Source organism: Zootoca vivipara, chromosome 4 (assembly GCF_963506605.1).
Source record: "Zootoca vivipara chromosome 4, rZooViv1.1, whole genome shotgun sequence".
In the NCBI taxonomy this organism is placed as follows: Eukaryota; Metazoa; Chordata; class Lepidosauria; order Squamata; family Lacertidae; genus Zootoca; species Zootoca vivipara.
In genome coordinates this window covers 50,071,401-50,083,956 of record NC_083279.1, presented here as the reverse complement: position 1 = coordinate 50,083,956, position 12,556 = coordinate 50,071,401, and the positions used below count along the sequence as shown (strand labels likewise).

Here is a 12,556-nt window from a genome sequence, read left to right as displayed (position 1 = left end):
AGAAGACATGCCTGCTTGACAGCCTTTGTTGAGGGGCTGTGACAATCTCTAAGACTTCTAAAAGGTGAGGCAAGGCTTCACCTTTTAGAAGCCATGTCAATCCTTCCTTAGGAAGACATGTCCTTCTATATTTAATAAATGTGAAGAGGTGGCAAGGCATTTCCATATGCATTTATTCTTTATTAACAAGACATTGCATTATGAGAGGAAGGAAAGTGAGGACGCACAGGAATAATCTGGCATCCTAGATGCATAAAAATGAAGTCATAAGCTTTTCACAGTAGGAACATGTTTGCAAGATGTCAGGTAGAAACTGGGGAGTAGATTGCTGTGCGACTTGGGGTGAAGGTTCAGACCGAACAATGAAGTAGCACAGCCCTGCTCTATTAATTTGGCAGCTAACAGGTAAATAATATGAACCACACATTTAAAAGCATCTGAGATAAGACAACAGGACAGAAGGATTCCACGGGCAAAAAATAATAATTAAATACTAAATACATTGCTGGAGTTTCCATTTATTTTATTATACTAACTCAAGTTTAAGGATCACTTGAGTTATTAAATCAATAATAGGAGCTTTGAATTCCTAGTCCCATAGAGGTTTGCAAGTCATTACTTCTCACCATTAGTTGTTTGAACAAATAACCAATATACGGCCACTTAAATTAGCTAATTTGTTTTACTTTTCCATTTGTTAGATAACAATGCCATCAAGCAAGAAACAGTCATAGATGTCACAGTGTGGGGAACATTATGCAACAGAAGTCAAAATCCTCATTTTAAATGAAATGAAAACTTAATCTCCAGTAATTTATAGTCAGACTACTCAAGACTCTAATATGCAGGGATTATGCTAATCCACCATTACAGGCCAACTTCTTTGCTTTCTTTAAGGCTTCTTGGATTTATATTTGAGCCAATCTACTTATTTCCTGATTCTTTATAAAGTGAACTTTAACCTACAAACCTGCTTCTGGCTACATGTCAGGCATGCATTTCAGGGCACTTTCTTAATGTAACATGAGGGAGTCCTTTAGAACCCATGGCAGTTCTCATTAGGAGGTCATGTTACCAACAGTTCTCTAACATGCAGAAATTGGTTTCAAACTATAGCCTGGGAGGGCTGGGTTGAGAGTGTGAGTTCCTTAAGCCTAGGCAGCCTAGTCCAGAAACGCAGTCATACACCTAGGAGCTTCTGAGAACAGTGCAATAAGCTGAATGTATCATCTATTCATCAGTATTTGGCATCTGATCATAAAAATGATCAGAGTGATTAGAGGACCATACTGAGTAGGTGAGACGGCATATAATTATGTATCATACACTATGATATATTTAATGCATAAGGCACAATAGATAATACAGGAAAATAGGTTCTGCTATAGCCATTAAAGCAGGAACACTTGTTGGATCCATAATCTGAGGAAAATGCAAAATAGCACTGTGAACTTGAAACATACTTCCAAGTAATTCAAATTCTGTATAGTCTTATAGGATCAGGGCAACTGTCAGAAATCTATTGTTAGAAAAAAATAACAACTAGCGGTCAGTTGTGGAAACATCAAGCTTCTGAAAGACTTGGACTCCAATATAATACAGCATATGGAGAGACCTTACTAAAAGGGTTAAATTCCTTTTGATCATTGTTTTGTGGGTATGAGACAGCAGGAGGGGTAAAATTATTTAAATAATTTTATGGCATACTCTAAAACAGATGTTCAAAACGAATAATATAACTTCATTTTTCATATAGCTATTCATCCACAACTTAAAAACAAAACCCCATACTAAACTGGGGCATTGGTAAACCAAACTTATCCTACCCTATCATTTTAATATAGGAAATATTCTACTGCAAAATGCATTCCTTCCTATAGATACAAAGTAATATGAGCACTGGATGTAAAGGTATACTGTAAGTGCAAGCGTGAAGAATCTGTAGTAACAGGATAACACAGATTTATGGAGCTAATTCTACTTAAGTGATCCATGCCAAAAATTAGAAGCTAGAGCTTTTCATGCTGACCATAAGGTTTCCTTCACATCTGCATGGAGACTGGAAGGAAAACAAACAAACAAACATGAAAAGCCAGGTCACTGGGCCAAGAGCCCAGGAAAATTAAATGATCCAAAATTCAATGTTTTCCCTGGTATACAGTGTTTCAATTCTTCAGATTAGATACTTCTAGTATGACAGTCTCCAGTCGAACTCTAGAAAATGGTCTGAGAGAGAAGCTGTTTCACCACATCCAAAAATTACTGCTGTTTTGGAATTATCAGGTTTCTCAGCATATCAAAAGTATTGCCATCTGGGTGCACAGTTACCACATCTTTGCCTTCCTCATGAACTTGAAGGTATCCAGAATCATCTATTCCAACGATCCACGCTAAAGGCCCTTCATCACTTCCAAGCCGTACTTGTTTACCACTGCAAATAAAAAACAAGGAATTGCCCACTTTAAAAAGCCATCGTTTCATAAACTCACCTCAGTCTAGTTATAAATGTTACATAAATATGTAAAAGGTTTTGGTATTTTAGATATTGGAATTAAGTTTATAGTGTTTTTATACTGATTGGAAAATGCTTCGGTGAAATTTTGGGCTTTGAAAAATGATGTAGCAATCCTTGAATAAAATTAAGAAGTGAATGATTTCTCCATCTAAAGATAGGGTTTTAACCAACTTTGAATAGACAAACGGAAATTGATGGATTAATGAAATTCAAATAAATGGCATTGTACAAGAGATAATTCTTCAAAAAGGCACATGGATTCTACATAGCTTACACACAATAGGGTTTACTGACATGGTCTACCATCATAATGAACTATGTCAGTGAGAATTTCTTGCACCCACCTGTTAATAGGTAGACTTGCTTAACTATAGTAAAATAAATCTGTTTCTTCTCAGATATTCTGCAATGCTCATACTTCATGATCTGTGTCTAGCACATTAACTCAAAATGCTAGGTAAATGTAGCTTTAAGGAACAACTCCAATGTAAACATTCTGATATATTTTAATGCATGGGTGCTGAATGACAAATCTGCCTACGCATAAAGAAATACTTCTAACACATGCTGAAAAAGTGAAACATGTTAAATACACACACACACACCTGATCAGTCACTATTGGTTTGAGACAAATGCCTCTTGAGACAAATGCCTCTTGATGGGGTTAGTTCAATTTATCACTAAAACAATTAAGATTAAGAATATTAAGAAGGAAATTTTATTCTATGTTGTTGATTCTTGTTCTTTATTACTTGTAAAAGAAAAAATAAGTATTTTTTTTAAAAAGATTAAGTGTGTGTATATATATCTATATCTATCTATCTATCTATCTATCTATCTATCTATCTATAATATTTTTATTAAAGAAAAAGATAAAAATTGGGAAGAATGAATTTAAATTGAAAGAATCTATTTTTAAAATTATTTACCTGTGCACCCAGTACTTATAGTACATGGGAAGAACTCCATTAGGTCCTTTCTCTTGAAAGGTGTTGATCAGACTTTCCAGCACTGTCACACTTCTTGCAATCAGGTAATCTGCACTTAAGGGCTTTAATTCTGTATTCTTTGTCTTATTGTGCTCCATAATGAGATCATTGATGCATATAGTGGGGTTGCTGTTATTCACGTTAAATCCACAGCCTGGGGAAGAAAAATAAATTAGAAAGGCAGTGTAGGAAAAGTTTTGTTTCTCTGAAAAAGTCTCTTTGTATCATAAGACAAATCCATTCCTCCAGAGAGCTGTAAAAATCCATCTACAGATTTCCTGAAGAGATTTGCTTTAAATAATGATGAAAGATGACAGAAGCTCATATAAACTCAAATCCATCTCATGTGCTAAATACAAGACAGCCTGGCTCAGCCTCAAGACAGTGCTTGATGGTTTTTTCCTCCAATAAAAGCTAGTTCAGTCCAGGACAATCCACATCCAGACATGCAACTTTGGAACAATCTTCATTTAAAACAAAGATCAGTTCTGTGCAGTAAAACTGCCAAATAATATATTTTGTCAGTTTTTATGTGACAGAACAATACTGTCTGTAGATGGCAGAATGTCCCATCCCACCACAGTGAGTTCTTGTGGGTATGGAAACTACAAGGGCTGCCCTGCTAAATTTTGATGGAGGAAGCTGAGCTGCATGCACTGTTTGGTACTGTATGCATGTTTAGATGTGCTCCTTAGGCTGAAATTAATGGGCCATCTCATGCATACACACATGGCTCAGCATACAGGCAAGAGAGCATTAATCAGAAAAAGAAATATGCGGCTAGGAAATGCTATATTCTACCATTTAAAAAACTTACATTTCCCCCAGCTTCGGGGCAGCGACTGGCTTCTTTGAGAAAAGCCTAGAGGATTCCACATTTAAGTCAACTTTCAGCTTTCAAGGGCTCTCTTTGAAGCCTCTCACCCAGCTTTCTAGCAGGGGATAATATTATTGGCAGAAAGCCAGAGTGTTTAAATGCAGCTCTCAGGACTTTCTTGATCAGGCCTCCTAAACATAGCTCTGCGAAATGTACACACCAATCTTCTACTACCTGTTTATTTTCCTCCCTTTCTGAGCAATGTAGGTTTTCCATTCCCTGTGCATGTGATGGCAGAGCCAGACTTGTCAAGTATACTCACATTTAAACTCCCTATTTTTGAAACCATTACTTTAATAATTTATAAATAATATACCTATTAAATATGGAAATAATTATTTGGTAGTATTCATAAATTGATCTGAGGCGGATTAGTCACCTTGACATTTAAGAAGGGTGGAGTCAGGAATCAAATCCATATTATAAAATTTAAGAACATTCTCTGTTAACAAAACCCACAGATTTTAGGAGTGCTCCTATAAGCACTGAAGTGAAACTATAATATTCTCAATAGTGTATTTTCCACATTAGTTTTTATCCAAGATGTCTTCTGGTATGTGTGGGGAACATTGTGAATGATGTTAATGGATATGGGCTTAAAAAAATGTTAAGCAACTATCCACTGCAGGTGAACACTGTGAAAGTCGTGGATCTCAAAGTCCTCCCACCTGGATCATCTGAAACATTATCCCTATTCCAAATAAGATCGCACTGAGATGCATACTTCACACTTCGCAAGATGAAGCGGCGGCCATAGAAAACCTCGTCGTCTTGCGAGGCAACCTCTGATCACAAAATCTCTTCGTTAAGCGAAAAATTCGTCTAACAGGGCATTCGTCTAGCAAGGCATCACTGTATTTTAAACCATTTATGTTCTTACCAATAAGAATGTGGAATGTATCTCCTGTTAGTGTGGAATTCACTAAAACGCCGCCCAGCTTCATAAGGTCACTATAGTAAATATCGTTTGGCCATTTCACTCGAAGCTCAATATCCTAGGGAAACCAACATGCATATTAATAGTTCTATATTACTGCATCCCAAAGCTCTACAGTAGCATGGTGTTAATCCTTCGTCAAGTGCTTCCTGTTCTCCAGATATTTAATACAGACACTGAATACACAAAAGAAAACTTTGCAGCATCTCTCTCTCTTTCTAAAAGATACCCACAAAGAGGCAAAAACCCACAATGAATCTGGACACAGATCAAAACACTAGTTACTTACCTTCAAGGTTTATTCTTGGCCCCTGGTGAGTTATAATAACTCTTGTTTGATGGGAAACAAGTGACCCTGGAGCTTTCTCTTCCTAACATCTCATTTTCATACTAGCAGAAACACTTAGAAAATAAACAGACACATGGAAAACACAAAAAGAGAGAAGAGCTCTGATCCTGAATGTGATCTGGATGCACTGAGTGGTGCTGTGGGCAGCCACATGACTTGGATGCCTTTGCATGTCCAACAAGAAGGTATGTTGTGGAAGAAACCAATGGCTCATTCTCCTGCTGGATGCACTAAGTATCCGAACGGGATACATAAAAACTGTTACTTTCCTGCAGTGGGTAGATGACTGAGGAACAATGTGCATAAAACCCTACCCCCAAAGCTCCATACTATCTAAATTGTGCTGTCATGTCAAGATGTTTGTTGAGTGGCATGTGGCTGTTTGGCATATTTCAGATATCGGTGCATCTGTTTATAGAGCAACAGAAGCAGCAGCTGCCCTAGTAGAATGAGCAGTTATGTGAAACAGAGTTGCTAAATGATGGTCGCATAACCAACAGCTTTTATCCATCTCACCAGAGATGAAGTAGAGACTTTTCTAACTAGTGTCGTAGTACAGGCTGCCGATTTATCTGAATGTTACTGTGTTCTGAATGTAGGTTTTGAGTCCTCGTCTTGACATCTAGGTCTATTTAGTGGGGTAAAAAGTTTTGGAACATGTAGGGCTAGCTTTTGATGGAAGGTATTTTGAGTTCAGTCAGCCTACTTGTTGGGGTGATAGCAATGAAGAAATCTACCTTAAGGAACAGGAAGCAGTGAGACTGAGGAAGCAGAGGGGCTGTGGGAGAACATGGAAGACCATGTCCATTCCAGGAGAGAAACCTGTGGATGACCAGACGGCTTCAAAGAGATGCTCCCTGAAGGAACCTCTTAAATACTGGATGGGAGCAGAGGAGTCTGTCCTGGATGAACTGATGGCAAAGCAAAGACTTGATATTTCAGTGTATTTGGCTTGAGATCAAGTATAAGGTCTAATTGGAGATCTCAGGAGAATGTTCAATAAACAGGTAATGTGAAAGAACCTGTAATGTGCTGTATTAAGACACTGGATGGTATCGGTATTGTGCAAAGTCAGTGGGACCAACGTCCTCTGCTCTCCCCTGCACACTTGGAAAAATAGTTGTTGAACTATTTGAACAAAGATCCAAGTGCACTAATCTAGAGATTTATTTATGAAAAGTTACTGAACATTTCAGAGAAAACAACAAAAAGTACAACAGACTTCTAAAGGGATGGTTTGCTATTCAGTTATACTGTGTCAGGCAACTAATATATTTACGAGATTGAATTATCTCTGTAAAGTATTCCTTTTCTTTTTGGGGACTCTTACATTAAACAGTTAATGCTCTAAACCACTATATTTTATTTTACATTCCATTGTGAAACATTTTTACAGTCAACTTATGAAGTCCTGAAGTAGGGAAGTGTTAATAGAAGACAACCGTTAAACTATATGAAAGGCTACTGGGTACCACTCTAATGAAATTCATGTGTAAATGTGCTCAAGTCACTGATTTTGTGTAATATAGGAAACATATGTTTTCATTGACTAGTCCTGTAAAATACCAATGTTTTACAGTTAGCCAATATTATGAACTGGTTACATTCAAAGGAAACTGATGAGGTGCTAAAGAAGATTGGTTTGTAATTTGAGCATTGATGACAGGACACTTGATTCCCCCCTGAGAGGATATGGTTAGTCTCTTGCTTCCAAGCTTGGGGCAAACATTTCCAATGTTAAACAAGAAGTGGAAAAAGAAAGAAGGAATGAAGTGGCTTGTGAAACAGCTCCAACTAAAACCTAAGAGGCAATTGTAAATCTTTTTTTTCCTTTTCTCAGTTCCTCTCATCAGTTTTATAACAAAAATAAAACAAAGTCCAGGAGTAAGACCAAGAGGCAAATCAATCTTCATTACAGAAACTCAGGTACAATACAGTAAACCAGAATGGGCTGCTAGTCTAAACTTACTTTTTTGGGGGGGGGGGGTTCATTATGGAAACAGCAATCGTACACATGAAGAGAAAAAAATTACCTAGGGGCAAAATCAAATTTGCCTGGGGGCAAATTCTGATAGTTGAATGATGCTAAATGGGGACGTCAATTATATACTCAAGTCATTTTAGGTCAAAAAAGTGGAAAAATAATGAAATAGGAAACATTCAAATGCAATACCTGGTATCCAGGTATGGATCTAACAGACTCTACAACTGCTAGAGAAAACAAATGCTGAATAAAAGGAATTCTTCGTCCCAGTTCAGAAGATAAAGGAATGGTGAGATGTAGAGTTGATAAAGCAGCTCCCACAGGACTCAGCCAAGCATTCCCACCACGGCCTTTAAAAAAAAAAGGGAACAAGTGTTTATGTGAAAGTTTTATTTTGTTATATGAAAAGAATGCTTCATCAGTTCACTGAGAAAATCTAATGAAATCTTTTGCAGGTTTAAAGTTTTTTACATTGTTGGTTTAAAGTTTTTTACATTGTTTCTTTCTGTTTTTAATTCACAAGTAAAAAATCATATACTGTACATGTGATTTGCTTATACCATAAGTTGCCACAATGAGAAATGTATGTATGTATGTCTACTGTCAATCTGATACAATATGTCTACTCTGGCCAAAAGAGAAGAGAAATGAAGATTTAAAACAGGAACAATCCAATCAATGGATTAGATCCATGCTGAAATACATAATTATCAGAGGATAGGTTTTAGAATTTTTCATATTAAATACCACCTAGTTTTTTTAAAAAAATGATACATTGAAAAGAACAACTTTATGGTATATATTTGTCATGCCAAAAAAAAAAAAGAATAGAAAAAGAATAGAAAAAAAATGAATCAATGGAACTGAAAAAAGATATCCTACCGGGAGTAACTAACCCACCCCAAAAGAAACCCCCCCCCCAATAAGGAACATTGACGTAAGCAGTGCAAGAGCTTTGCCGAACCACAACTTGCATATACGAACTATTTGAGTATAAACGTCATTATTTAAGTCATGATCACTTCATGAAGAGTACTAACTGAAGACAAAGGGTTGTAAATACCATGGCACAGTTTGGAAAAGCCAGTTTGGAAAAGCACAGTCAAGGAGGGTAATTTGAATTAAAACTAAAGCCACAGCTTGCTACTCAAGTACACTTTACAGTACTGGTTTGATGTTTGCTCTAGTGGCATATGACAACTCAATTTTTTTGTTTCACACACTGATCAAAATCATTCCCCCCAAACAAATGGAAGAACAGACAGTAATCAGATAGATTTGTTCTTCTACACATTTTGGAGGTAATCTGATGCTTGTTTTAGACATGGAAAGGTGCCACAAGCAAGATATACTGTCACTTTTTGCATACAACTGGTCGTAGTTCTCTGTCACGGAACTGGGGTGTGGTGAGATTGCATTTGGCTTCCCTGAAAAGCATCTATGAAACCCTTAATTGGATGAAAATATATAGTCAGAAAAGCGCTTACTAACATCTCAGGATGGTTTCACACACTTTCACGCAGCTATTTAAAATTGTAATCTTTAATGCAGAGGGTTATTTACAATTCATGAACTTGTATTGCTGACATCAGAATTACACCAACATACCTTTCCCTTTAGTTTGTTGAACCGCAATCGCAATCAGACCTATTTCCTGTGGCACCTTGTACATCAACCTGCAAATTATTAAAATGAAAACTCCTGTTAGAACAATGTGCGGCTTTCTTATAAACATTAGATTTATAATTTTTGCTACATCATCATTCCAGCTACAGGTAAAAAATGTTAAAACAATGGGAAAGAAAAACATATAGAAAAATGTTGCAATGAAAATATCAAATTTATAATGGGAGGATATATTTTAGTCAAGTAGCTGCACTTTCTACATTTCATTTTGAGGTGCTTATTCTCACTAAAGTGTTTCACTATCTTCCATATGTGACAACCAGCAATTTCTAACATTTGTTACTACTTATAGCAAATTCATGACTATACTCTTGAATACAGCAACAGCAGCAGTTTCTGATTATTTAGAAAACCAGTATGGTGGCAATAAAGCAGTTTAAGAGAAACACTATCCCTTGAGAACTAATTATGATTTAACTACAGTAAATAAATCTACACCTTCTGAGAACTCTAGAGAACACTAGCTTATTTTAGGCTTGTGCTCTGCTTTTAAAATTGTTTCACTTAAAAGAATACAGTTTTCCTACAGGGGATAAGTAGAAACTAAAGCATATTCAAACACCACCAAATGAGCCAATGTTGACTTGCATAAATCTTGCTATGAGATTATTGTTTAAGTTGCCTTGGTAATAAGTAGCACTAAATAGTGCTATGGTTTTCTTTTCTTTTCTTTGCAGGTTAGCAGGAAAAAAACATGCTATGACAATATGACATATTGGTCAGGGCTTAAACTATTAAAGCTTTGATAGACCCTTTTAATGTGGAGCAGTTCCATTTAATATAATGCAGAGATACTTACAACCAAAGACTGTATTGGCACCCCCAGCAAGATCTATATCAGTGCCCCCCCCAAAAAAAACCACTTTGCAGCAATATTTACATTAGAAATTGCCACATTTTTATGAGTACCCAAGTGTCTGGAATGAGGATGAGGTGAGGAGAAAGGGCAACAAAATTCAAACGCCTTCATGCTGCGGTGAAAGATAGGAAGCTTCCCCCGTGTTTGATCTCGTTGCAACAATGGCTGCATATCACCACACACATACCGTGTTTCTCATATTATAAGACACGTCTTATATTTATTTTTTCCTCAAAAAAACACACTATGGCTTATTTTCAAGGGATGTCTTATTTTTTTCCTCTTCCTCCTGCCGCGGCCGGCATTGCTGCTGCGCCTATCACTATGTCTTATTTTCGGGGTATGGCTTATATTCCTTGAATGCTTAAAAATCCTGCTATGGCTTATTTTATGGGTATGTCTTAAAATATGAGAAACAGGGTACACATCATATACATAGTCTGAAAGGTGGATTTTGCACCTCCCCAGAGCTGGCACCTCTGGCAGTGGTTGGTTTTGCCAACCCTTAGGTTTGCCTCTGCTTATAACATATTGTAGAATTACTTTTTTTCTGAAATGTAGGAAAATTCAAGGATTTAAAAACTCTGGGTCTGTGCTAATGACAGTCAGGAAAAGCAGAACTGTAAGCACAAATACACCCTCTGCTGCTTACTGGGAACCAACATTAGTTAGTGCTAATAGTTCCTGAGGGCGTTTCCTAATTCACTCCTGCTGGGGTTTCAAGAATAATGTTTTATAAATAGGTTAGACAGAGGATGCATAAAGAAGACAAAACATGATCCAAAATATTTCTGAACATCTTTCCACAATGGATCAGTTGTTCACCTAACTGCAAAAAGAGAAACTTGAAAGGCAAAAAAGTATTTAATCACAGGGGTGTTAATGTGATGTTCTCCTCCCTTTAATGCAAATATCAGCAATAGTCCTTTTTCTAAGCAATGGCCAGAGTATCTCTTTGCCAGTCCCACTTCCATTATATATTAAAAGTATAGACTGATAATTGTTTCTCTTGGCCACCATGAATTGCTTATTGAGACCGTCTACCATCAACTGTTGCTGTTAAAACCGTATTTTACTTGTGCTGGGAGCTGGCAGAAAGAATCTGAGAAAGGTTCTTTGTAACCATTTAAGTTTAATATTGTCTTCTAGAAACTCTGCAGGTAAGAGTCAAAAACTGCTTCAGCTTCAATACCACATTCATGTTACATAAAAGGAAATGTAACTTAAATCTGGAAATAGTGCTATGGACAGATTATAAATATAGCTGAAGCAACTGTCTAGGCTCCACATAACAGGCAAGTCATATGTTACAAATCTGACGGAGACAAATCAGGAGAGGAAAAAAGTTAGTTATGACACCAAACACAGTGTGTAGAACAATGATGTGATTAAGGAAACCAACGCATGCAGTTGCTAAGTGGTTTGGCCAGAGTTACTAGAGCACACTAAGACAAGACTGAGCTCCTGTGCTACTGAAGGCAAAGTTTCTGTAAGGAGGGGAATTCTGTAAGAAGGGATACAACATAGAGAAGTTGCTAATACCTAGACTGAGACTACTGGAGACAGACAGATTTATTTATGCTATCTGATATAACTCTAGGGGCATTGCCACAGTTCCAAGACCATAATAAAGTGCTTGTGATTTTTATAACCCCCCACCATTTCAGAAAATACAAGTTTTAGGATTTTGTAACAGAAAGAAGTGATTGTAAACAGTCTACATGCTAAACTACCTTAGTGTAGTCCTATATCTATGGGGGTACAGAAAGAAGAAAAAGAAATAAGTAACTTTCTTGAGCTAACCTTCGACTGCAAGCTGTTGAGTCTGACAGGACTATTCAGGAAGAAGTAAAAAGCAAAGAAGATATGGGGGGGGGGTAATCTTTGGTATGTAAGCTTAGATTTAACCACCTGATACTGCAATAATTTCATATGATAATGCTTAATCACCTATTATTGTTCAAACTATAAAATACATATGTGCTGATGATTCAATAAATAATAACAGTATTTATTATAAATACCTAAGAGCTGTACAGGAAAAAAACCCAGACCAATCAGGTCCAGATATTCTAAAAAGACATGTTACAGTAGGTAGTGACTTAATTTATATCAGCATATAATTCATCTGCTTATTTTTTTAACTGTTATTTTGTTTTTTAATTATTTTTATTGTAAGTGTGTGTGTGTGTGTGATCACACAAATAGAAGTAACATCCCTGGTCCTTGTTCCCCACTCCTGAATAAAAAATGCAAGAGTTAACCAATTACATTTTGCCAAAGATTGCCATGTGTGTTGGCTGTTGTAAACCATGGTCATCCTTATTTACATAAGCATTAAATGCATACAAAATCTCAA

The 12,556-nt window shown here is 36.6% G+C and overlaps 1 protein-coding gene across 4 annotated transcripts in view; it reads right to left on the bottom strand.

The window, feature by feature from the left end:
* Positions 1-508: 508 nt before the first annotated feature.
* Positions 509-12,556, bottom strand: part of HLCS (holocarboxylase synthetase) — a 96,641-nt gene continuing 84,593 nt past the window's right edge. For all 4 annotated transcript variants that reach the window (XM_060273578.1, XM_035116473.2, XM_060273577.1 and 1 more), the window contains exons 7-11: positions 9,261-9,328; positions 7,842-8,002; positions 5,263-5,377; positions 3,446-3,659; positions 509-2,431 (exon numbers count right to left, since the gene is read on the bottom strand). In XM_060273578.1, coding sequence (XP_060129561.1) covers positions 2,260-2,431; positions 3,446-3,659; positions 5,263-5,377; positions 7,842-8,002; positions 9,261-9,328 — 730 coding nt within the window. In that variant the 3' untranslated portion in view covers positions 509-2,259. The remainder of the gene's footprint in view (positions 2,432-3,445; positions 3,660-5,262; positions 5,378-7,841; positions 8,003-9,260; positions 9,329-12,556) is intronic.